Source organism: Ctenocephalides felis, unplaced genomic scaffold (genome assembly GCF_003426905.1).
Source record: "Ctenocephalides felis isolate EL2017-DRISC unplaced genomic scaffold, ASM342690v1 CF-g0.4_SCAFFOLD_01604, whole genome shotgun sequence".
In the NCBI taxonomy this organism is placed as follows: Eukaryota; Metazoa; Arthropoda; class Insecta; order Siphonaptera; family Pulicidae; genus Ctenocephalides; species Ctenocephalides felis.
The window spans coordinates 2,596,612-2,620,885 of record NW_020537758.1 but is presented as its reverse complement, the minus strand read 5'-3'; the positions used below and the strand labels follow the sequence as shown (position 1 = coordinate 2,620,885).

Below are 24,274 nucleotides of genomic sequence, written 5' to 3'. Positions count from 1 at the left end.
AAAACAGAAGGTGATAAAAAATAGTAAAGAACAAGGCAGTATTATTATTCCTGGATTACCTGCACAATGTATTCCAGATTTGTTGCTCGAGCCAAGAGAAAGGAGATTTGGAACCGACTTCTAAGCAATTTTTCTTAACTTGCAACAACATCAGTAACTCCATGTGGTCAACTTGGTTTTTCAACTTCAAAGTGTTTATGGTCAACATGAACGACAACAATAATTTGTCCTGAAAATAAAAAACTCTTCCGATCAGGAAATTCTACAACTTATTCAGGATTTACCTTAACAAACAAACTTCTGCAGACAGCCCTATAAATATCCAGAGTAAAGGCTTCAATAAGTCCATTCATCCTGGTGTTGATATCATCTTCCTTTTCGACATTCTGGACGATATCTTTGAATTTGCGCAAAAACCACTCAATGGTATGCTGGTAGACATACTCAATACGAGATAAATCCTCTAAAAAAACAACACATATGTGTTATATCTCTACACATATATATATATATCTCTATTTATTTATATTTCATGTTCTGCTTACCAATGGTCATGTAGACTGTGCTGATATATTCAGCGAGTCTCATATAATTCATCCTGGATTCCTTCAATTCATCCAAAGCAGCTTCTGCAGTTTTATGTTTCGATACCAGTTCGTTTACTGATAATTTAGAAGTGACCAATGTTTGGATTTTGGCTTCTTCTTCCAGCAGATTGTCTTCGGAAGACAGGACTGTCAGGGCTTGTTGTTCTAGATCGTACAAATTCCTAGAAAAATAGAAGTAATAATAATAATAATCATAATAATAATAGAAGTAATAATAATAATAATCATCATCAAAATATAACATTTCCTTCAAGAAGAAATTAATAGAAGAAAACCAAAAATTTAGTGAGAAAATTCATCTCTTACTTTTTATTATCAGCCTGTTGTATATGATATTGCTCCCATTCCAGTTGTTCATCAGGTTTATCAATTCCCAAAACAATATCCAAGATTTTTGTTTCCAGACCACAGTATGTCATGGTGAAGTTGATAATTGTAGTTTTGGACATCACATACAAATCCAGACGTGGATTACTCAAACCAGTTGCTAAATATAACCTACAAAACAACATCCATCAGATACTTGGTGTTTTGATGATATGAATAATCTGCCTTACTTAAAGTCGTTGTTATAATCCACTAAAGTTTCTCCAAGTTTAAGACACCGACTACCAGATTGTTTGAACGTTTGTTTGCCCAGCAGAGGATCTAATATAGGATCCAGGTCGTTGCCTAAATTTTCCAGCAAAATCTACAAAACCAAGACACATTTTAGTGTGCTAATAATCTGGCATAAATTTTATATTACCCCTTTACCGGTTGTCCAAACTGTATACTATTCTCCAAAATCCTAACATAATCCCCTTGAGTCTGCCTGACAATACTCAAATGTCTAGCCTTTTCCAAGTTCCTGATCCACTTATTAGCCTCACCTTGTGGATCCACAGCCAAAGGCCAGCGTTCACAATTTGTGGTAATCAAAGCATTTTCAATCACAAATTCATCAGAATTCAAACCAGACGCCAACCAAGATCTGATAAGTATTTCATCACCGATTGCAGAACGCAGTGTGTAATCTTTGTTGCATTGAATGTTGAGACTTGTGCAAATATCTAACCATTGTTGGATACTTGAGGATCTTAAGTCTTTGGTAAGAGGACCTAGGTATGCTAGGAATGCTGATGATAGAAGAGTGTCACCTGAAATAATAGAAAACTATAAGTAACATCTTGTTTTTGGGTTGTGGTTTTAGATGTACCTATGAGTGTTGTGGTTTTCTGGTCCAAATTAGATGCTTCCAGTAGCATTTTATCTTTATCATCACCATAGCCTTCTAGAAGTTCTTCAGCACGTTCTAATTTTTTCTGACAAAGTTCTGCCTCAGAACTCAAAGCCGTGTGGTGCTCTCTATGACTATCCAACTCCTTCATCAATTTTGCTAACTAAAAACAAACTTGATCAATAAAAATTAACGGTGCATAGTTTTCAAAAGCCATACATTATCTTGGACTTCTTGTAGTTCATTCCTTTTAGCTTCTAAATTGGCTACAAGTGTTGCGTCTTCACTTTCACAACTCATCAGCTCTTGTTTGGTTGGAGCAATTTTTTGCGCAACTACATCATACCTATAACAGATACAATAGCAAACTACTCACGATCTAAATTTCTATATTTTACCTACTTTGTTAGTGCAGTGATCCATTTGCAGAAACTTTCACCAACAACAGAAATAGCTTTAACTTTTTCAGGATCAAATTCCTCGTGTTCAATTTTTTCCTGCAGCTTGCTCATGATGTTTTGTGGCATATCGTCTTTGTCGAATTGCAGAAGAGTTTCCAGGAATTTGGGATCGGAAAACATTTTTTTGGATGGTGCCCAGTAATCGTCTATCAAACCTGGACCTGTTGGGTTTTGGATCTTTTCAGACTTCACCTCCTGAAAGAAGATACAAAAAAGATATAGATATATTTATATATATGGTAACATTTGTACAAGGTTACCTTAAGTAGGCATAAGGCTTCTGCAACAAGTTTAATACATTTTGGAGGATTTTTTACGGTTTTCAATGATATTATATCGGGATTGGTCATGGCAGTTAAAAGTCCGGTAGCTTCTTCCAATGCAGGTACAACCGTTGACAATTCTTTGTCGCAAGTTTGTCTTAGACGTTGTGTTGCTTCCAGCTGAAGCAAAAAAAACATAAAATTTTGAAGTCATCAAAATCAGTTGTTCAGAAAGTTTACCTTTTTGTTTACTGCTGATTGTTGTTTCATCACACTTTGTTCCAATTCAGTAGCAGTTAAAGTTTCTTTATCAACCTGGATCAAAAAATTCAAGTTAGCTTTAAATTAATTATACTGATATGATTACTGGTCAATTTACCTTCGCCAATATATCTTGTACTTGTCCAGACGCCACAGAAACTTGCGGTTTAAGAGCTTCAATTTTTTCCTGCATGATTCCAATTTGCAGTTTTGTGTTCTCCAATTGTTTAGCTGCAGCAATATGTCGCTCTTTTTGTTTCTTTAACATCCTGCCAGAAAAATACAAACACTGGTTACAAAATCCATAACGCACTTTAATTTTATTTACCCCTTACTTCTTGTTTTTTGTCAAGATAGCAGAAAACCTGGTCAACATCTCCAAGTACGAAGCAGGCCCTGGATAAGCGCAGAACCTGACATCATTCCTCAAACAAAATTCCTTAGACAATTTTTGAGAAATGTTATGAAACCTCACAAAAGCGTTCACCACATCCTCCTGTTTCAGGTTGGCAAAGGTATCGTCCAATTCAGGATTCGAATTTGCCTGTTCCAGATGTTTTGTTGCAACTTCCAAAAATGCTGATTGAGGCCAGGGCTGGAAAAGGAACAGTAATAATATTTGTGCAATATTTACTTAAGCAGAATGTTTTACCTGGTACCAGTTTATGGTACAATTGTCAATTATTTCAGGACATGTTCTGGCTAATTTTTGGAATTGTTGCTTTGCTGGTGAGATAGTCAGGATTATGTGGAGTTGCTCACGAATCTGAAAAAAAGAAAAATTGAGAATATGTACATATATATCTAAAATATATATATATATATATATATATATATATATATATATGTATGTACAGTTATTTTTACCTGGGAAAGAAACAATTCGTATAAACTAGGTACAGATCCATCAGTCTGTGCTGATTTGTCTCTTTGGGCATCTAAAGCTCGCATTTCTCCACAGCGTCTGCTCGTTCATCTGCAGAAAGCAATCCTGATACTTCGCCATGACGAAGTAAAGAAATGGTGTCACCAGGTGGCATTTTTCTTCCAACTAAGAAAAGAAAATATGAGTCACAACACAGGTAAGACAAAATAATAAAAAATATAAATATTCAGTATCAAAACTCATTTTTATTATTACCTGGTTATCAGACAGCATAAAAACACAATGCTTCTCAGCCACACTGACTTTCTGCATGATTTTTTTAACATCCTGCTTCCAATCTTCTACTGAGTACTTCTTCAGCATCTCAATCTTAAAATTAAACGAAATTATTGAACCAACACCTACTAATTTTTATAATAGCCCAGACAGACTCACTTGTATCATTTCAAAATCGTTGATATGAGCTGCAAGTCTAGCCAGAGATCTTTTACCACTTCCAGGTGTACCCACCAGGAGCGAATGTCCTCTGGATTGTTTCAAACACGACAGATCCGTGATAGATGTTCAATGTTATATCTAAAACAACATATTGATAAATCATAGTGATGACACCTAATGTATCTGTTATTACCTGCATAGTACCATGGTCATTGGTCGTTTGGACATGTTATTGCACTCAATTAGATATCCTTCGACGACGTCCAGCAAGGCGTCCATGCTGGTCACCTCTTTGTAAAATCTGACATCAGCTAAAGGTTTTGTAAAGTCACAAAAAACTAAGGAATCCAGTTCAGCTCCAATCTAAATTATTATTAATTAAATTAATAGAACAAATTTAACTGTATCCATTCCTACTTACCTCTTCCTCGGTGGTAGAGTCTGCAAATATTTTATCCAACGTTTCATGCAACTCCTGCTGCACCACATCGACTAATTGTTTATAAAACCATTGTTTATCATCCAAGTTAGTCATTCTGTCACCATATACTCGTACCACCTCATGCACCCAATGCCTTTTAATAGCAGAAAGTCCTTCAGTGCTTTCAGGAACCGACAAAAGGACCCCCTGGATAAATAAATATAAATATTGAATAGATTATTGATGTAAATATGCTCCAAGTTAGATTATAGTGTGCCATGCTTTTGGCAATATAGAAACAAAAGAATGTATAAAAAATATTATCTTAGATCGATGTCTAATAAATCATCGTAAAATAGTAAATTATTGAGTTTTAATTAAATATACTTTAGTTATTTATGGAATGCGCTCCAGTACCTGTATAACTCTGCAATAATCTCTTAAGTTAAACTTGTATTGTAGGTTGCAAGGTGTTGGTAAAAGTTTATTTTTGGTTGCATTGTATACTGCTAAAGTTGCGCCTACCAGTTCAGAAATACAAGGATCAAATTCTTTAGAAAATCCCCTGAAATTCAAAAAAGTTGCTGAATATGTAGTCGTTTTCAAATTAGATTTGGTACCTTGTATCCAGGTGCCAAAGTACAATCTTGCTATAAATAGTCGTAATGATGTTATCCCTAAAAGCTTCTAAAGAAATCACTGTAAAAAGTCCTGTAAATCGTGAATCAGTTTCCCAACGGCTTCTTGTAATTGTTGCAGCACCTAATAATTGCACATCCTAAAAAAAACAACAGAAATTTCCAGCAATTTGCCTTAAGGCACGATGCCATACACCACTAGTTATAAATCAAATATTACCTGTATCAAAATATCGGATCCAGTCTTCAAATCCTTCCACGTACCATTATTCAACCAACCCCTTAAAATTTCTAAAGCTGATCCAGGATCATCTGGTGTCGATTCTTGGTCTTGTTTGACAGCCAAATGCATATCATCAGCAAAAACCAGTAAACGTTTACCCAAAGGTGGACCATAAATTCCTGCCGAGTAGAAAACCAATATTGAATCAGGGACAAAAATTGGGGATGTATAATTATATACCCTTTCGTCTTTTATCTATACGCGACATTATGAATTCTTGGGCGTCAGCAGCGTTTGTGCTGGATGAAAAATTTAAACCAGATGGTACGTTTGTGGTGGTATCAATTTTTTTCATCAAGTAGTTCTGGAAAAAAACATTGGCACATATAATATTTAGTTGATACAATTGTTTTACAAAGCTTGTACCGCTATACATGATGTTTTTCCAGTTGCTGTCGGTCCAACACACAAAACAGGCTTCTTATTCGGCACCAGCAAAGATAGCAACCAAGACAACTTCATGGTTTCAGTCGTTGGTACAATAATTTGGCTAACAGGGATGTCTCTGGGTATAACTGCTGGATTACTTGCTAAATCATCAGACCAGGGACGCCATTTACCTTTCCCCTTAGTAAAAAAAATACAATCGTATTTCAGATTCAATCGAATTTAAATTTTACCCAAAATGATGTTTACCTCTTTGATATATTTGAAGTCAAATACGCTGTTTCCATCTTTGGGCATGATGTATATATAAGGTTTTGCTGGTGATGCACACAAGTCTTCAGGAAGTTTTAGGAGTTCTTTGACGTCAGCAGGAAATTCTTTGTCAAGTAAGGCTCTGAAGAGAACGCTGAATTTGGATTTGCTGGACTCGTCCAGAGCGCCTCCGAATGACCAGATGCAGGAGAAAAAGAAAGAACCCTAAGGAAAAAATAGAAATTGCTGATGTAAAGGAGTACAAATAATGAGCAAAAAAAATATTGGTTGGGATAATTTGTTCTGCAAAAATTTTAGATAAAAGTTGTCAAAAACGTGTCTTTTTTTTCAAGAAAAACACACTTAAACAGATGATTGAAGAAAGCGAAAGTGAATAAAGATGACCCAAAAAAATGGATCTATAATTAACTTCCCGTAGGGCAAGTTATAGTAATCGCAAAAAAATCGAAAATGAAAATTTTTATATATCTTTACGTTTCAAAAGTTTCTGAGAATTTTGGCATACCTTAGAAAAAATGGATGTATGTGTGTGTGTGTGTGTGTATGTATGTGCGGATACAAATTTTCGTCGACGATTTCGGGAACACGAATCAACCGATTTGAATAATTTAAAAAACATTCGATGCGTATTGATAAGAAGACGTGCTGATTAGTTTTTTGGCAAAGGTAGGTCTAGCCGTTCCAAAGATGCGGGGCAAAAAGTGCCGAAAACGGGAACTCAGTTTTTAAGAGAACGGAGCGTCCGATTTGAATAACTCAAAAAACATTTTATTTGTATTGACTAAATGAAGAACTGTTCAAAATTTTGGAAAGGCAGGTCCAACGACTTTGGATATATGGAGGAAAAAGTAAAAAAATGAGCCATTTGGCGGTCAAAAATGAACATTAGACATATGCACATCAAATTATCAGATATTTTATAGAGATTTTAACAATAAGTATAAATTTTGTTTACATTCCCATGGGTTCCGTACCAATGTTTACGCGTTAGACGGCGATGCGGCGCTTACGCGCTTTGATATTTCGTCTTTATGCAGTGAAAGCAGTACGGTTGCTTTGAAAAAACCTTCAGAATTTCCAAAATATGTCAAAATGAAGAAAACATTTTTCTTTTCAAAAAAAAATTTGTTTTCAAAAAAGTATAATTATAATTTTTTGTCAAATTTATAGTTTCTCAAAAATCTAATTTTTTCGAAGTAAAATTTTTTCAAAAATGTTAATTGTTTTTACGGTACGGGAAGTTGTAGCAATTTGCCTTAAGGCACGATGCCTTAATTGCCTTAAGACAGAATTCCACTTACAACTACTTATTTATCTACTTACTTCTAATTGAGCTCTGATATCCAAATCCTGCAGCGTTTCCAAATACTTCTCATTATTAAAATCATTCATAAAGCAATCAAATATACTCATCAGCGACTTCACCAAATTTATAATAGTGCTGGTTACAGTTTGCTGCAAAAACAACAATTAGAACTTCTACAAACCATTTACGGTCATCTAATTATGATTACCTTAAGCCCTCCATTTCTTATATACCAAATCAATGGATTGATAAATCTTTTCAGCAAACCCATAATGGTATCTTTGTGTGGTCCAGAAATTATACGACTTGGCAAAGTGCTCATCCAGGTTGGCACCAGGTCTTCCCAGTTGATGAACTGATCGTCGAGGTAAACTATACTGCACCTTGAGATCTGGATAAAATAATAGAAGGTAGAAAAATTCAGAATTTTAAAGAAGTCAGTAGAAATTTATTCTTGATTTACGTGTATTTGAAACTTTGAGAATTTTTGGGAGATTATCATTTAAAGAACTTGTTGATATAAAAAAAAAATTGATTGTTTAGAAGATTTTTGGAAATGGTGAACAAACTTGTTAATCCAAAAAGCCTTGTCAATCCAAACTATACTACTGATCTGAACACAAACAATAAATTCATTGATATTTATTAAATTTATCCTTTATCACACCAGACCAGAAATTCTTTTTCACCACAATATGCCATCCTCAAATCTATAAATCCATTTAACTTTTCCCCAACTTACTGTTACTGGTGTCGCCAGATCCAGGTCAACAGTTTCGAAGATCAGGTTTGTCAGGGGCGGCAAAGGAACAATCTCGCCGGACATCAGGCATAATTTTTTGTTGTCGTCCAGGACAGTATTCAGATTTTCTACCCATATGGAGTCCATGGTGCCGTCGAAAATTATCCATTTTCTGTAAACAAAAAAAAAGGAAAAAGATTGAGGTTTCTCGTTGCATGGTAGACATGTTGCTATGAGGTATATTTTATGTTTTATGCGGTTTAGGTGTATACCAAGTTGTTGTAGAGACTTATGATGTTAGAAAAATTTGTAGATTATTCATTTTTGTACAAATTTGTCAAAGGCAGCATTTATATTAATCGAATGGTTTGCAAGTTATTGAGAATATACAAAAATGATGCACTTTATTTAAAAATTGTTCCTAAATACTTTTCATTTTTCAGATATTATTGTAAAGCACTGTTTAAATTTATTTATTACCTGTTTCCATTTTTGCCATTTGCAAATAATTTATAATTTATCGAAAGGATTCCATCGCGCCATTCTCGTGCCGAATCGAATTCTCCAAATAATTCCGCAATTGTTACTGCTTTTGGATGAATAATAACTTTTGATACTTTGTATTCATTTAAATTACCCTGGAAAATTAAAAAAAAATATAAATTTATACAATAGCAAAAAATTAAGAATAAAAAAATCTTAAAATAAAAAAAATATATATTATAATTCATTGATAATACTTACATTTTTATTAAGGAAACCCAAAGTTTCTGCAAGTAAATTGCAAATTGTAGTTTTTCCTGACATCGGTGATCCTAAAACAATTAGGCCATGACGAGAACGTATAGTGTCGTACAATTGTCTCACCTAAAAAATTAGAAAAAAAAATATAAATATATTTCATGAAAAAATATTATATTTTTATTACGTTTACAAATATTTTATGAAACATTCAATGTTTTATTTAATAATTTACAATTTACAACAAACAAATAGTAGATGACTCGTATTTAATATTTTCTCAATAATCAATTTAATATTTTTTACCAACCTTCGATAAAAGTTTGTGTCCAAATCGTAATTTCGAATTTTCACAACAAATTTTAACGGCTTCATCAAAAACATCAACAATTTCTTCATGTTGAATATCAATTGATGAAAATGTATCTTTTAGAAGATTCTGAAAGCATAATAAAAACATGAAATAATTATAAACACAAAAAAAAAATAATCCCGTAAATAATAATTTAGTTTTTTTTATTTCCCTTACCTCAAAAATATTAATGTCCTGTTGATGCAATTTTGGATAATTAACAATTTTTAAACTCTGCACAATGATGTTTTCAGGATCTTCCTTGGAACCATTCTGGAGAGTCTCACCAGTCAGTCGTAGAACTGCTTTTAAATTTCTAAGACCTAAAAAGAAAGACACATAAGTAAAAATATATTTGTGTGTGTGACAAAATGTTACCAAAATCGTATTGGTTCTGTGTCGGCACCAGATCGTCCAGTAATTTGTAAAAGAGCACCAGTTTTGTACAAAGTTCTTTGGCTTTTAAGCAACCGTAGGTGTACAGTTCTATTTCAGTAATTATGCTGTAGTCTGCTACGTTCATCGAAATCGGTCTAAACAGTGCCTAAAAAAGAAAAAATATATACAAATTTGATGCATGATCAGCAACTCCAACTCGTCCATCTAGTTTTATCCGAGTCCTTTCCTCTAACCTTGATGTTGTCAGGAAGACTGCATCGTCCTCTATAAACATCAGGAGGCAAAGACGTAACAAAAACATGACAATCAGCACTACATCTCAATTGAGTTCCATCCAGAGTGACAGTGTCCTGACCAGCCCTTATGGCTCTCAAAACCGCTTGAAGATAATGTGCAGCTGCTGACAAAACGCCTTGAGATAGACGAGAAAACTCATCGAAACAACACCAGGCACCACAGGAGGCCATACCCTAAAAAATAAATAACAAATGATGTTGGATTTAGTAGAATTATTGGATTTGAAGGCTGCACCTTTAAGAACTTCACCAAAGCAGCATAATCCAGTCTGTCTGAGCAATTGAAAACAATGCAGTACCTGAAACAATTACAGCAATAACAAATATGTTCATTGAATTTTTTTTAAATGTGGTTTATTACCTTGCAAGAGCCTTAGCAAGATCTTTGGCAGTCTCAGTTTTACCAGTAGCTGCAGGTCCTTCGGGTGCTGAACCAGTTACATGATGGATTGCTCCAAAAACTGCACGTTGGTACCTAAAGTATATCATTATAACCACCACTTGGTTTTGTTGTTTTCGATACTTACCTGACTGTCAGGGGTGTGATGACAAGACGTCCACAATTTCCCAAATATTCATAACCATAGTCCACAGAGTAGTGGAATAATTGTATAGAGATTAAGGAATCTTGCTAAAAATTAAAAAAAGTTGATGAGAAGGTTTATTATTTGTGTATACACCTTACATTCATATAATATCTCATCTGGCTCAGCCACTTGAAGTCTTTCGGTGAACAAATTGCAGAATCAATAAAATCTTGAGAGATGTCTCTGTTGTTTATCAAAAGTTTCAACATGGCACCTGTTTCGATAAAATCACTTAGTAATAAATTTACAAATAAATAAATATTTATTCCAAAATCTTACGCAAAATCAGTCTATTTTTTAAACTCAATTCCCCACGCAAAAGTTCAATAAGTTTCTCCGTGTTTCTGGTACACTTCTCTTGGATTCCTTTGGTCCGAATATCTTGACCAACATCCAAACACTGCTGCACATCGTTTGTCCAATTAATCAAAGTCACCACTTGTAACTAGAAATAAAACTTCAGTAAAATGGATACAAAAATTTATTCCATTCCACTTACAGCTTGTCCAGATCCAAGTTCCAACTTTTCATCCCACGTCTGGTCTTCGCCATCAGACAGATTCTGTAAAACCTGTACAATATTTTGGCTGACCGATTCTTTCAGCACTTTTTCCAACTCAAACAACCACTTTTCAACCTGTCCCTTGGCCAGGATTGTAGAAATGGGTTTGCATAATTTTAGGACTTCAGCATCGTGGGATTTGGTTTCAGTGATGTCCATTTCTTGGGTGAACTCCAGGGAGGAAACTGCTTCAAAGCATTTTCTGAGATGGGGCTGAACCCTAAAAGAAAGATAATAGACATACAATTATAAACTTATCCTTAATAAATTCTTAATTGGATACCTACTTTTTAGGATTCTTTGTTTCTGATATGATGTCCAATAGTTCATCATTGGCAAGGAAGAAAAACCTGCAAAAAAATGCAATTTATATATTTTAAATCCTGATAAAAATCAATTAGTCGGTCTAAACAAATCCATGCAATGATTCTCTCAACTTACCTTGGAAAGAACAGCCTCTTCTTCTCCAAATAATCAATCAAACCTCTCCTGGTAGTATCCAATAAACTGTTGCACTTCTTCAAACGTTCCAACAACTTATCAATTTCGACAACAACTAGAACTTTTGTATTTTCTCGAACTGTTCTCATGATATCACGCCAAATCTATAAAAAAATCAATAAACTAGTTGGTCTGGTACTTAGCCTTGAGGCAAGTTACATGGACTTCCCGATATGTGTAAATAATCGACTTAATCAAAAAAAAAGTGTAAATAATATACTTCATCAATCCTACTTTAAAAAAAACGATAATAATTTTAGCAAAGTTTGACGAATTTTTAAAATTAAACTACTTGTCGTAAGGCTGTAATATTACAGTAAGTTCTATAAGACCATGATGTATATCGCCAAAAAAGTTCCATGAAAATCGGCTTAATTTTTTTTTTCAACAGTTCATTACAAGAAAACGGCTCGGTGGATTTTCACCTAAAATTAATCAGTGCAATTCCCAACTAATATCTTTCGAACAGTTTTTTTTTTTTAAATCGGTTCTGTAGGATGAGCTTAAATGTGGACGAAAAGTTTAACACTTTTTTTTCAAATTGCAAAGAAACGGCTTGGCAGATCGTTGCACAAAACTGACAAACAATAGTCCTCACCGAAATACATCAAATGGCTTTTAAATTTCTAAAATCGGTTCAGGCGTTTTTGAGAAAACGTCGATAAAAAAAAACAAAAAAACGATACCAATTTTTGCAAACTTTGACGAATGTTTAAAGTTAAACGAGTTGTCGTAGGGCCGTAATATTTTAGTATGATCTATAAGAATATGGTATCTATCATCAAAAAACTATTGATAAAAAACGTAGTAAATTTTTTTTTAACTCTTCATTGCAAGAAAACGGCCCGGCCGATCTTTACCAAAAACTAATCAGCACGATTCCCAACCAATATCTTTCGAACGGTTTTTGAATTTTCAAAATCGATTCAGAATTGCGGGCTAAAACGTAGACGAAAATTTTTTCACCTTTTTGCGATTTATAAAGAAACGGCTTGGCCGATCGTTGCACAAAATTGACAAACAATAGTCCTCATCGAGATACATCGAGTGGCTTTTAAATTTTTGAAACCAGTCCAGCCATTTTCGAGAAAACGTCGATTTACGTCAAAAAATCTGTTCACATACACGCACACACACACACACACACACATACTTTTTCCAAATTCGGTCTCATTCGATTCAGAATGGCTTGAAACGTCGAGAAAACATAAAATTAGCAATTCGGATTTTTTGATGAAAACATAAACTTCTCCTTCGGGAAGTTAAAAATAACTGCAAATACAGGAGATTTATTTGCACTAACCTTATCCACTGCACTAAATCTCCTGCCTTCCTCAGGCATCTGCTGCTGAATATCAGGTGATGCAAAAATAGGCTCAAAATTAATCCAGGTCGACTGAACTTTAAGCCATTCGTCCAAAACTTCTTGGAGCAATATCAGCTTCTGCTCCCATTGACTGCAGGATATCAAAAATATATAAGTGACACCAAAAACGTATAAAAATTTTATTATTACTAACTTGATAATGCTTTCAAACGGTTTTATATAAGGTGATGACTTCATGGTTTGAGTTTTGACGATGTGGTCATCAAGAAGAACTTGAATTTCATCGATTGATGACAGAATAAAAGTACCAGTATCACTGTAAAGGACACAGATTAGTATTGTTGTTTTAAGCGTGATGTGTTTGGTTTGGTACCTGTAAGGTTCTATTTTAAATTTGACATCACTCCATTCGGACATCATAGTGTTTAAGGCTTCTTCCAAATCGTTTTCTTTGGTGGCATATTCTGACACCAGGACGAATCTGTCCACAAAATCGTCGAAACTGAAAAATAGAAGGTGAAGAAGAAAATACAAATTAATATTCAAAATCTATACACGGTTAACATATTTAATAAAATGACACCAAAACCAAGTAGATGTAGACAATTTTGGTAAATTTGTTAAAGTTTATACCAAAAACTAGAATTAGATTACCAGACAGTTTGATCAGCTTAATAATAGATGCCAATGAATATAGAAAATATAAAACGTTGAACAAAAATTAGCAGTAGATACATTTTTGAAAAACTTCTGCTATTAAAATAAACTCTGGAAAAGAATTTAAACCCATTGGTTGAGAATGAATATACATATTGATAAATTTCGCCAGCAAATAATTTTTGGAAAATTACTTTGGTAAATTAAATGTTCTTTACCCATAATCTATGACTTTCTCCAAAGTCAATTCTCCTTCAGCAGCTTTGATAGGAAAGCCAACAATTTCTCCAACTTGTTCCCAATGTCTCGGCTTCATGCCCTGGTTGCCCAAAGTTTGGACTATTGGCATGTGGTCTCGGAATTCGGAAATTCGCTGACGAATCTGGTAATAATAAATAACACATTTCTTATTAGGTGGTTATAAAAATCTTCAACAATTAGACATGAACCAAAAATAAATATCTTGTAAAAACAAGGGTAAGGAATTATGACTATACGACTATACTAATAAAATTATTAAAACCTTTAGTTACAAAGATTTGGCATACGATTTTATGAATCTACTATTCTAAATAATAATCACCAATAAATCTCAAACAGAAAACTTAAATTATGGAGCTGTAAAACTATGTAGTAGCCAATTTAATTCCAGTTGTTGCAATAATTAAACATTATCATTTATCCCTTACCTCAGCTGCTAAATCCTTAGTAACAGGATGCTTCCCAGCAAAGTTCTCTTCCAAAGCCATAACAGTCTTAAAATAACCCTCAACTTCCGTCTGAATCTCCTCCGGTGGAAACACACCAATCTAAAACCCCAACAATTATTTATTAAAACTTCGACAAAACTGAGTTTTATCCACCAAACCTACCTTGGCCTTCATCCAATGATCGTATTTATCCAAAAAATCTCCACAGTTATCATAAAGATTCTTAAACGGCCTCAACCTTTCGTGAATCTCTTGCTGAAGTGGATAACTGGACAACTCGTACCCGAAGGATGTCTCTTCGGTGTTGAACTGCTTTATGGTCTCCATTGCTAAAATCAACCTAGGAAATAAGACTTATTAATTCTAGATTTAAGATGGAGGTAAGAGTGATTTTAGACCTTTGGTCCAATGTTGTGGCACGTTTTCTGTATTTTTTCAATTGCGAGACGTCGCCCCAGTTTCTGCAAGCGTTTACCAGGCCATCCAGACGTTGAAGTTCTTCTCCAAATTGTACTATTCTTGACTAATTATAAAAACAGAAGGTTCAGTACTTATTTTTATATGGAATGTGATCAGTTGTACCTTCAATCCTCTTTGGAATTCAGCAGTTTTGATGTCAGCCATTTGACGATGCTCCTCAAACACTGAAGGCATACGTAGATACCTAGATAGAAAATAAATTCAACACAAGCAGTTCAGAATGAAAACTGTGGTGATGTGTAGGCAAATTTTTGCTGTGGAGCTCATGAAACACTATAGATCTCAATTTTAACACAATTTTATACATTTTAAAACCGTTTTGGTGACAATCAAGTAATTCTCCAAGTGCATGCCTAAAAATTGCTCATAAGTCTTTCCCCCTACCATTGAAATGCCTCAGTGTTCTGCTTAATTTCCTGCTGTGTCAAAGCATGATGATCCGATAGAAAGAGCAGTCTCCGAACAACCTGACGCAACCTGTCCTGCATAATTGCCAATGTGCTGCCTTCAGCCTGACGTACAAATTCAGTTGCTGCCATCAATTGGGCAGTATCTTCTGGTATTGCCAAAGCACTGGAGGACATTGATTGGTACTCTTCCGATAAACTGGAAGATAAAAACAATTAGTAAATAATAAGATTTCAGTTCCAAAGATGATAAAAATAAAAACAAGGCAATAAATGAAGAAATGGGAGATAATAATTAATTAACTGAGCTTATTAGATAGCAAGAATGATGAGGCAAAGAATTTAAAAAATGATGATGGTATAAATACTAAAAATTGTAAAGTCGACAAAGCAGAAAGTTTTAAAGTGAAGACCAAAGAAAACAGTTCCATGATTCTGCTTTCCAGCAGTCCATCTATTAAAATAATTATTATTTATATAGTGCAACTTCTTACGCTTTCATCATATTTTGATAATCCGTAATAATCCAATTGATCAAATCATCCTTATTTTTAACAGCAGCATTTGTTAAAGATTGCACCAAATCTTCTCTGTGCATTTCGTACAAACCAATGGTGACCACATGCTCCACCTTGAGCAAAAATCACATTGATTATATAATATATATTTATTAGGGTGGTCCTTAATATGGACATTTTCGAATTTCCTTGCTCCCAAGGGTTCAAATGATTCCACATTGATAAAAAACAATTCTCTGAAAGTTTTAGCTCTTAATATTGTCTTTTAGATAGAGCACAATTCAATCAAAGTTTTGTATGAAAATAACATGGAAAAAATTTTGAAAATAAAAAAAAAATAATTTAGGCATAACTTAATGACAAATTTTGAATAAAATTCAATCATTTGTTTCCTAAATTATATCTAAAAACATTTTGAAAATTTTTGAAAATTTTGTCATGCTATTTCCATATGAAGTTTGATTGAATTGCGCACTATCTAAAATTAACATCAAGAGCTGAAACTTTCAGAGAATTGCTTTTCATCAATTTGGAACCATTTGAGCTCTTGGGAGCAAGGAAATTCGAAAATGTCCATATTAAGGACCACCCTAATATTTATATATGTATAATTTTCTTACTTCGACTGGTATTTTATAGGAAGTGCTCTGAAATTTCTCAATCAACTCGCAATATTCTTCAAATGGATGTTCTGTTGCAAAAAACTCCTTCATCTGTTCCTGAACCTAAAAAAACAATATTTATCAGTTATAATTGATATATGATAATTCATGATTATATTTATAACTTACATTTCCATTAATCAAATCAATAAACTGATCAAAATCCTGTACAAGCAACTCTGGTCCAATTCTGTGATCCTCCAAAATCTCATGTACCTCCTGTCTGCATTTCTCGATCAAATCTTCGGGAATTATGGGCTAAAAAATAAACAAAAATATTAATCACCCACAAATAATTATTTTTAAATTTCTTGGTCTACTTTTAACATTTTCCTCTCCTCGTCCTGGTTAGAATTGACATCGACTCTTGGAATATCTTTGACAATTTTCACCATGAATTTGAAAGTGTTCAGGAAGACTGTTTGGATTTTTTTGAACGACGGTTCGAAATGCAGGCCGTCTTTTCGACGGACTATGTTGATCTGGATGCCTCTGTTTCTTTGCTAAAAATAATTAGATAAGTAGATAATTGTTTTGTGTATTTGGAAATTGTTTTTGGTGTTTTGTTACCCCGTAATCAGCCACATAATCAGCGTAATCCCTGGCGCTGTTCAGGCACAATTCTTGGAGTTGTCTTTCCATTACACAGGCGATGGTGTCGAAGAAACTTTCGTTGGAACGTTCGTCGTTTATTGGACGCAATCTTAAAAAAAAATAACAAAAACATTAAATGATAGATTAAAAATCAATATAAATCATTAAACATTATGATAGATTTGTTTTCTGGGTTATTTCTCCTACCTGTGTTTGGACGATCTGGACCTGGCCCTGGCCCTGCTGCGTTGCCTTCGCATCAGGAGATCTCTCAAAGAAGGCAACCAATCGTTCAGCATAAGATCTCTTGCTTTGGATAAATGAGATTTCACCTCCGATTCGAAATTGGCCAAAGATAAGGCACCACCGCATTTGGACAAAGAGTTGGTGTCCACCAGACGAAAGTCCCTGAAGAAGGGAAAAAACTTTGTGTGCACATTTATCCTTTCGCGAAATAAATTTAGAGTAGACCAATTTGTTGAAGGTCATTATGGTAATAGACAAACTTGTTGGTTTTTAATTTTGGACTAATTTGCCAAATGTACTATTTATATAGTTTACAAGTTAAAAAAAATGTAGTAAACAAATGCACTTGCAACATGAATACATCTTCTATAACTCGTTGTATTCTTCTAAATGGTCATTTATGAGTATACCGAGTCGCTGTATAGCATTATGATGTTAGACAATTCTGAAGATTATCTAATTTTGTACACATTTGCCAAATATGCAATTTATATTAAACCAACTATTTAAAATTTACAAGAGATTTAATAAGTACATCTGGCTATAGCCTAGCCATTGTAATTATAAATACCAGAATTTCCAAACCCAAATATTAATAACTTCTTCGATTTAATAAGTACATCAGGATAATTACCTGAATTTTCGAACCCAAATATTAATAACTTCCCCAACATAAGGATTGACCGTGTTCAAGCATTTCTGAATCTTCGTACGATTTTTATTAAAACTAACTTTCCATTCTATTGTAAATATTTTTAATTCGGCACGTTCCGGCGAATCGAATTGGACAATCTACAAGGGAAAAAAACTTAATATCAAAATCAATTATAATTTATTAAATTGTTCATCCATTTTTACCCTGTCTTTGCTTTTGATGAATCCTGCAGAACAAAATCCACTATAGCTTTTTTTACAGCCACCAAATAGTCTTCTTTGACTTCGTTTGTTAACAAATTTAAACAAGACGTCCATTTGAGAAGTTTTTGACTTATTAAGGAAAATACTCTGGAAATAAAAATATAGACACATAAATAATGATAATACATTTTAAAGTATAACAAGTTGCTGCGAGGAAAATTAATATTAAATAATAGTATAGAATTTTGTACAAAATTGTCCCTAGAATAAGTTTATTACCTGTATGTTTAGCACATGTAGCCTTTTTTTAAACGCAATTTTAAAGTACACCGAGTTGCTGTAGAGCATTATAGTATTAAAAAATTATAGATTATATAATTTTGCACAAATTTGTCAAATATTTCAATTATATCAAACAGTCCGTTTAAAAGTTACAAGAGATATGAGAAATAAAACCACTAAATTGCTTGCACTTGAATATTTTAAGAACAAACTTCCTTTTCTTCCATACAACGTTTCGACAAGTATAAAAATTATGATATATAATTAATGCATTAAATATTTTTTATACACCAACTCCAATATATCATCTAAAAGATTTTCCTGAAATCTAAAAAAAAATACTTTGAACGCGATTTTAAAGTACACCTAGTTGCTGTAGAGTAGCATAATATTAGACAATATTACAGAGCATTCAATTTTAAATAAATTTACTGAATATTTCATTTATATCAAACAAATAATTTAAAAGTTACAAGATATATAATAAACAAATGCGCTTCCAATAAATGTCTCGTCAATGCATGATTAAATGTAAGCAGAATTCAAATTTACATATCTACATTCAAACTCTATTTTAAAGTATACCGAGTTGCTGTAGGGTTACATAATATTAGACTGCTTACTTTATAGAGCATCCAATTTTAAATAAATTTACTGAATATTTCATTTATATCAAACGAACTATTTAAAAGTTACAAGAGATATAATAAACAATTGCACTTCCAATAAACAGCATAATGCATAGATAATTGTAAGCTCAATACAGATTTACATACCCGAATTCAAAACCAATTTTGAAGTATACCGAGTTGCTGTAGAGAGTTCTATAATATTAGACAATATTGTAAATTATTTAATTTTAAATAAGTTTGTCTAATATTTCTTTTATATTAAACAAATGATTTAAAAGTTATAAGAGATACAATAATTATATGCACATCCAATAAATGTCTCGTCAATTTATGATTTAATGTAAGCAAAGTTTAGATTCTAGTACCTGAATTCAAACTCAATTTTAAGGTATTCCGAGTTGCTGTAGAGTATTATAATATTAGACAATATTATAAAGAACGAATTTTAAAAAAGTTTGCTTAATATTTCATTTATATTCAACAAATAATTTAAAAGTTACAAGTGATATAACAAATAAATGTTACCTTTTCATAATCTTCGGTTGCAAAGGTGCAACATGCACAGTATCGATACCATGATGTATATAATAATAATAACGCAAAACTCCTTTTCTTCTGGAGAAGGAATATCGTTTGGATCGCCATCGTCTTTTCTTATTATTAAATTAATCAGTCTTTTGCGAAATTCTTCACGCTCCTTCCTTAGAGCCGCGTAAGTTAAACCCTCTAAAAATAATAGATAGACATAAATAAATAAAATAAGGTAAATATTTGTATGTGTATATGGTGGTGCTTACTTTTAACTTTTTTGGTCTTCTTGTCCTTCCTGGCAATTGGTGGTAGTTTTTTATGTTTGTCACCTTTAAATGTCGGTTTTTCTCTAAAAGTTTTCGGCAATTGGAACAAAGGATGCGACAAAATGTCGTAATCATCGGGTAAATGCTCCATTTCGATTTAATTTAATATGGAACTAGTTGTAAGTGGCATTTTGCCTTAAGGCAAGTGTAAAACAACGACTTATATAATCAACAAAATTCAGATTTAGTTGTTAGACAAATTTTCCAACTCTTCATTTCGCTTGCACTAAAATCTTTCAGCGATTTTTTATTCCATCAACAAAACTTTGGTTGCCATGGAAGTTTTACTTCAGGATGAGGAATGTAAAAATGATCTTTTCACAGAGACAAACTGCTGCTAATAGTTTATATTAGTATTTATATAATTGCACTAAACAATAGCTTTAATAATTTTTTTTTACAAAATAAATTCATAAATGTGGGTTGCAAGCAACTGGACAGAATATTTTTTAAAATTTCAATTGCGATTTTAAAGTATACCGAGTTGCTGTAGAATCTTATGATATTAGAAAATTCTATAAATTATTTAATTTTGTATAAATTTGTCTAATATTTTATTTATATTAAACAAGCAGTTTAAAAGTTACACGAGATATAATAATATGTGCACTTGAACTAGTTGTAAGTACGGAGAATAATTTTCTCTTTTCAAATGCGATTTTAAAGTACACCCAGTTGCTGTAGAGACTTGTGATATTAGAAAATATTATAGATTATTCAATTTTGAACAAATTTGCCAAATATTTTATATATGGCAGACAAGCGGTTTGAAAGTTACAAGAGATATAATGAATATGGGCACTTGAACTAATTGTAAGAATAGAGAATCATTTTCTCTTTTCAAATGCGATTTTAATGTTCACCGAATTGCTGTAGAGACTTATGATATTAGAAAACATTATAGAGCATTCAATTTTGAACAAATTTGCCAAAAATTTCATATATGTTAGACAAGCGGTTTGGAAGATATAAGAGATATAACAAGTAAGGTAACTGGACACAATACATTTTTTGTAATTTCAAATGCGACTTTAAAGTATACCGTGTAGCTATAGAGACTTATGATATTAGAACATATTATAGATTATTCAATTTTGAACAAATTCACCAAATATTTATAAATGTTAGACAAGCGGTTTGGAAGATATATAACAAAAATATGTACTTCTACATGTCTAACTGTAAATTCAGAATAATTTTCTATTTTTTTCAAAGTATACAAATTGCTGAAGATCATTATAAGGGCTGGCCATTAACCAGATCGATTTCTAAGGATTTTTGGACCCTCCCCTCACTCTTGATCATATTAAAAATTACCCCTATTCATCCTATTTTTAGTACCAAAAAAAAACCATAAAATTTTTTTTTTTTTTTTAAATTCAGGTAAAAAATAAATACATGTGATATCTTACTAGACTCCGCCCTCTCTTAGGTAATTTTTTGTCAAACCCCTAATTGAAGGTACGCCCCTCGGACGGCCCCTAATAGATAATCATAAAAATAATATAATTTAAACTATTTTTTCAAACATTTTTTGTACCTATCTAATATAAACGCGTTTCAAAAAATTATTAGATATAATAAATATATGAGCATTTCCAACGTATATTCAACACTCTATTTTTTGTTTCAATTGCAATTTTAAAGTATACCGAGATGTTGTAGAGTGCTATAATATTAGACAAGATTATAAATCATTTAATATTAAGCAAATTCACTGAACATTTCATTTATAATACTCAAACGGTTTAAAAGTTACAAGAGATATAATAAACAAATGCATTATACTCTGTATATGCTTTCTTGAATATATTAATTTCAAATGCAATTTAAAAGTATATAGAGTTGGTGTAGGAATGCATAATATTAGACAACATTGTAAATAATTTAATTTTAAACAAATTTGCTTAATATTTGATTTATATTACTCAAACTGTTCAAAAGTTATAAGAGATTTAATAAATAAAAGCACTAGATTCTATAAATAAAGAATAGATAAAGAATTATAGAGAATTTATTTATATATTGATGTTTATGTGAAGCAACTCACCAATAGGATAAAATTTATTATTGGACCTGAATTTTTCCAAAATAGTGCCTGTAAAATAATGTTAAACTAAACAATAACTATAGTAGTAAAAACAAAATATTTTCTCCAACAATCTTGAACTTAAATAAATATATTTAAGTTCAAGATTGTTAGAGAAAATATTTTGTTCTTACATTTTCCTCTAAATATCAATGAATATATTATTATTGGTCAATAATTTTATATTTTGAGGTGTTATTTTGAACTATACAGGGTTTCTGTAAAATCTTTTGATGTTCAACAATATTGTGCACCATTTTGTTTCAAACAAATTAATTTAATGTTATATTAATATTAACCAAACACTTTAAAAATCACTAGTCTAATAGTAAATAAGTGCACTACATGTAAATATTTACGTCAAAACGCATTTTAAAGCACACGAGTTACTTTAGAGATTAAATAGTAGATAATAAAATTTTGTTCAAATTTACTAAATTTTTCGTCCATCTTGGATAAAAGTTCCAAATGTTACAAAGGAATGTCAAGCTTAATAAATAAATGCACATTCGATATAATTATTTATGTTAAATCGCAATTGTAAAGCTATAGCGACTAGTTATATATATAATATCCTTTACATGCATAAGTATACAAATATTATAGGTTATTAAATTTTGTGTAAATTTACCAAATTTCACATCCATCTTGGATAAAAGTTCAACAGGTCCCAAAAGTAGTAATAAACAAATACACACTTATCTAACCTAACACAACTATTAATCTCCATTATAGAGATGTGTAAACACGTTAAACACTTTATAATAAGTTTCATTATTAAAGATTTGTGAAAACACATGTAGAAATGGTTAAATATTTGTTTACACCGGCACTCAAAGAAGGATTGATAACGACTGATCAGCGCTCTATATAAATGCCTAGAGCTCGTGCAAGGATTGAATTGTGCAACTTGAAGTGAGGAACTTGTTACATTAACGTAGAGCAGTATAATTATACAAAGATTATATAATTTTGAACAAATTTGCTTAATATTTAATATATAATACGAAAACGGTTCACAGATATAATAAAAACATGAATAAATTCATATTCACGGTTAAAATTCTATAGATCTCTATTTTTACATTCAATTGCTATTTTAAAGTATACCAAGTTGCTTTAGAGCAGTATAATGTTAGACAATATTATAAATCAATTTTAAACAAATTTGCTTAATAATTCACTAACTTTGCACAAACAGTTTTGAAGTTATTTTAAAAAAATGCATAAAATCAAATACATGCAATTCTTGGTTAAAATGTCTATAGACCTATACATTGCTGTAGTGCGTTATTATGTTAGAAAATATTATAGATAATTTAATTTTATACAAATTCGTTAAATATTTCATTCCTCTCGGAAGAAAGATTTGAAAGTTATGTGAGATATCATGAATGAATACATATTTAGCTTGTTTTAAACAATTTTCTATATGAAATTGCTATTTTAAAATATACCGAGTTGATGTAGAGTCTTGTGATATTAGACAATATTGTGATGAAATTTCTATAGATCTTATACATTTTTTACATTCAATTGCTATTTTAAAGTATATAGAGTTGTTCTAGAGCATTATAATATTAGCCAACATTGTTAATATTTAATTTGCAACAAATTTCTTTAATATTTTATGTACTCTACTCAAACCGTTTAAAAGTTACAAGAGATATATTAAACAAATGCATAAAATTCTATAAAGACAATCCATGATTGGTTATGGATCGCTCAATTAGTATGTACTCACGTTAACAATCTCTTTTTCAATTGCAATTATAAGGTATACCGAGTGACTGTAGAGATCTACAATATTAGACAATATTATAAATAATTTAATTTAATGAACAAATTTGCTTAATATTTCAATAACTGTGCACAAACGATTCAAAAGTTACAAGAGATATAATAAACGAATGCATAAAGTATGCACCCACGTCAACAATATATTTTTCAATTGCAATTTTAAGGTATACGAGTGACTGTAGAGATCTACAATATTAGACAATATTAATAATTCATTTAATTTTAAACAAATTTCTTTAATATTTTATGTACTTTACTCAAACCGTTTAAAAGTTACAAGAGATATAAAATTCATAAAATATGCATATAAAAATGCATAAAATTCCATAAAGCAAAACCACGATTGGTTGTGGGTCACTCGATTAGTATGCACTAACGATAACAACCTAATTTTCAATTGCAATTTAAGATATACCGAGTTGCTGTAGAGCTCTATAATATTAGACAATATTATGAATAATTAATTTGAACATAATTTGCTTAATATTTACTAACTTTGCACAAAACGATTCAAAAGTTACAAGGGATATT

General features: G+C 31.9%; 1 protein-coding gene and 2 long non-coding RNA genes across 3 annotated transcripts; all 3 read right to left on the bottom strand.

Annotated features, from left to right (window-relative positions):
* Nucleotides 1-4,002: 4,002 nt before the first annotated feature.
* On the bottom strand, nucleotides 4,003-4,405 carry LOC113374049. Its single transcript, XR_003366939.1, has 3 exons — nucleotides 4,330-4,405; nucleotides 4,134-4,274; nucleotides 4,003-4,067 (listed from the first exon to the last, which is right to left on the bottom strand). It is a non-coding gene; the product is annotated as an uncharacterized LOC113374049 (long non-coding RNA).
* A 128-nt stretch (nucleotides 4,406-4,533) lies between these two features.
* LOC113372818 (dynein heavy chain 7, axonemal-like) lies at nucleotides 4,534-10,770 on the bottom strand. Its single transcript, XM_026613156.1, has 20 exons — nucleotides 10,660-10,770; nucleotides 10,502-10,605; nucleotides 10,336-10,449; nucleotides 10,210-10,273; nucleotides 9,912-10,148; nucleotides 9,658-9,823; nucleotides 9,502-9,602; nucleotides 9,238-9,366; nucleotides 8,931-9,053; nucleotides 8,667-8,824; nucleotides 8,187-8,358; nucleotides 7,653-7,835; nucleotides 7,462-7,593; nucleotides 6,115-6,342; nucleotides 5,845-6,045; nucleotides 5,659-5,782; nucleotides 5,416-5,597; nucleotides 5,178-5,335; nucleotides 4,975-5,122; nucleotides 4,534-4,764 (listed from the first exon to the last, which is right to left on the bottom strand). The coding sequence occupies exons 1-20, from the start codon at nucleotides 10,768-10,770 to the stop codon at nucleotides 4,534-4,536; spliced, it is 3,066 nt and encodes a 1,021-aa protein (XP_026468941.1).
* Nucleotides 10,771-13,150: 2,380 nt separating this feature from the next.
* LOC113374019 lies at nucleotides 13,151-13,908 on the bottom strand. The gene is made up of 3 exons (XR_003366927.1): nucleotides 13,827-13,908; nucleotides 13,325-13,453; nucleotides 13,151-13,267 (listed from the first exon to the last, which is right to left on the bottom strand). It is a non-coding gene; the product is annotated as an uncharacterized LOC113374019 (long non-coding RNA).
* Between the last annotated feature and the right edge of the window lie 10,366 nt (nucleotides 13,909-24,274).

What these genes read in the sequence shown, in the direction of transcription:
- LOC113372818 (XM_026613156.1), bottom strand. Translation starts at nt 10,770, where the DNA reads ATGTTGAAACTTTTGATAAACAACAGAGACATCTCTCAAGATTTTATT. An exon ending in TTGTGCAGAGTTTAAAAATT is followed by an intron (nt 9,367 to 9,501) that starts GTTAATTATCCA and finishes TTATGCTTTCAG; the next exon opens with AATCTTCTAAAAGATACATT. An exon ending in TGGGTTTCCTTAATAAAAAT is followed by an intron (nt 8,825 to 8,930) that starts GTAAGTATTATC and finishes TTAATTTTCCAG; the next exon opens with GGTAATTTAAATGAATACAA.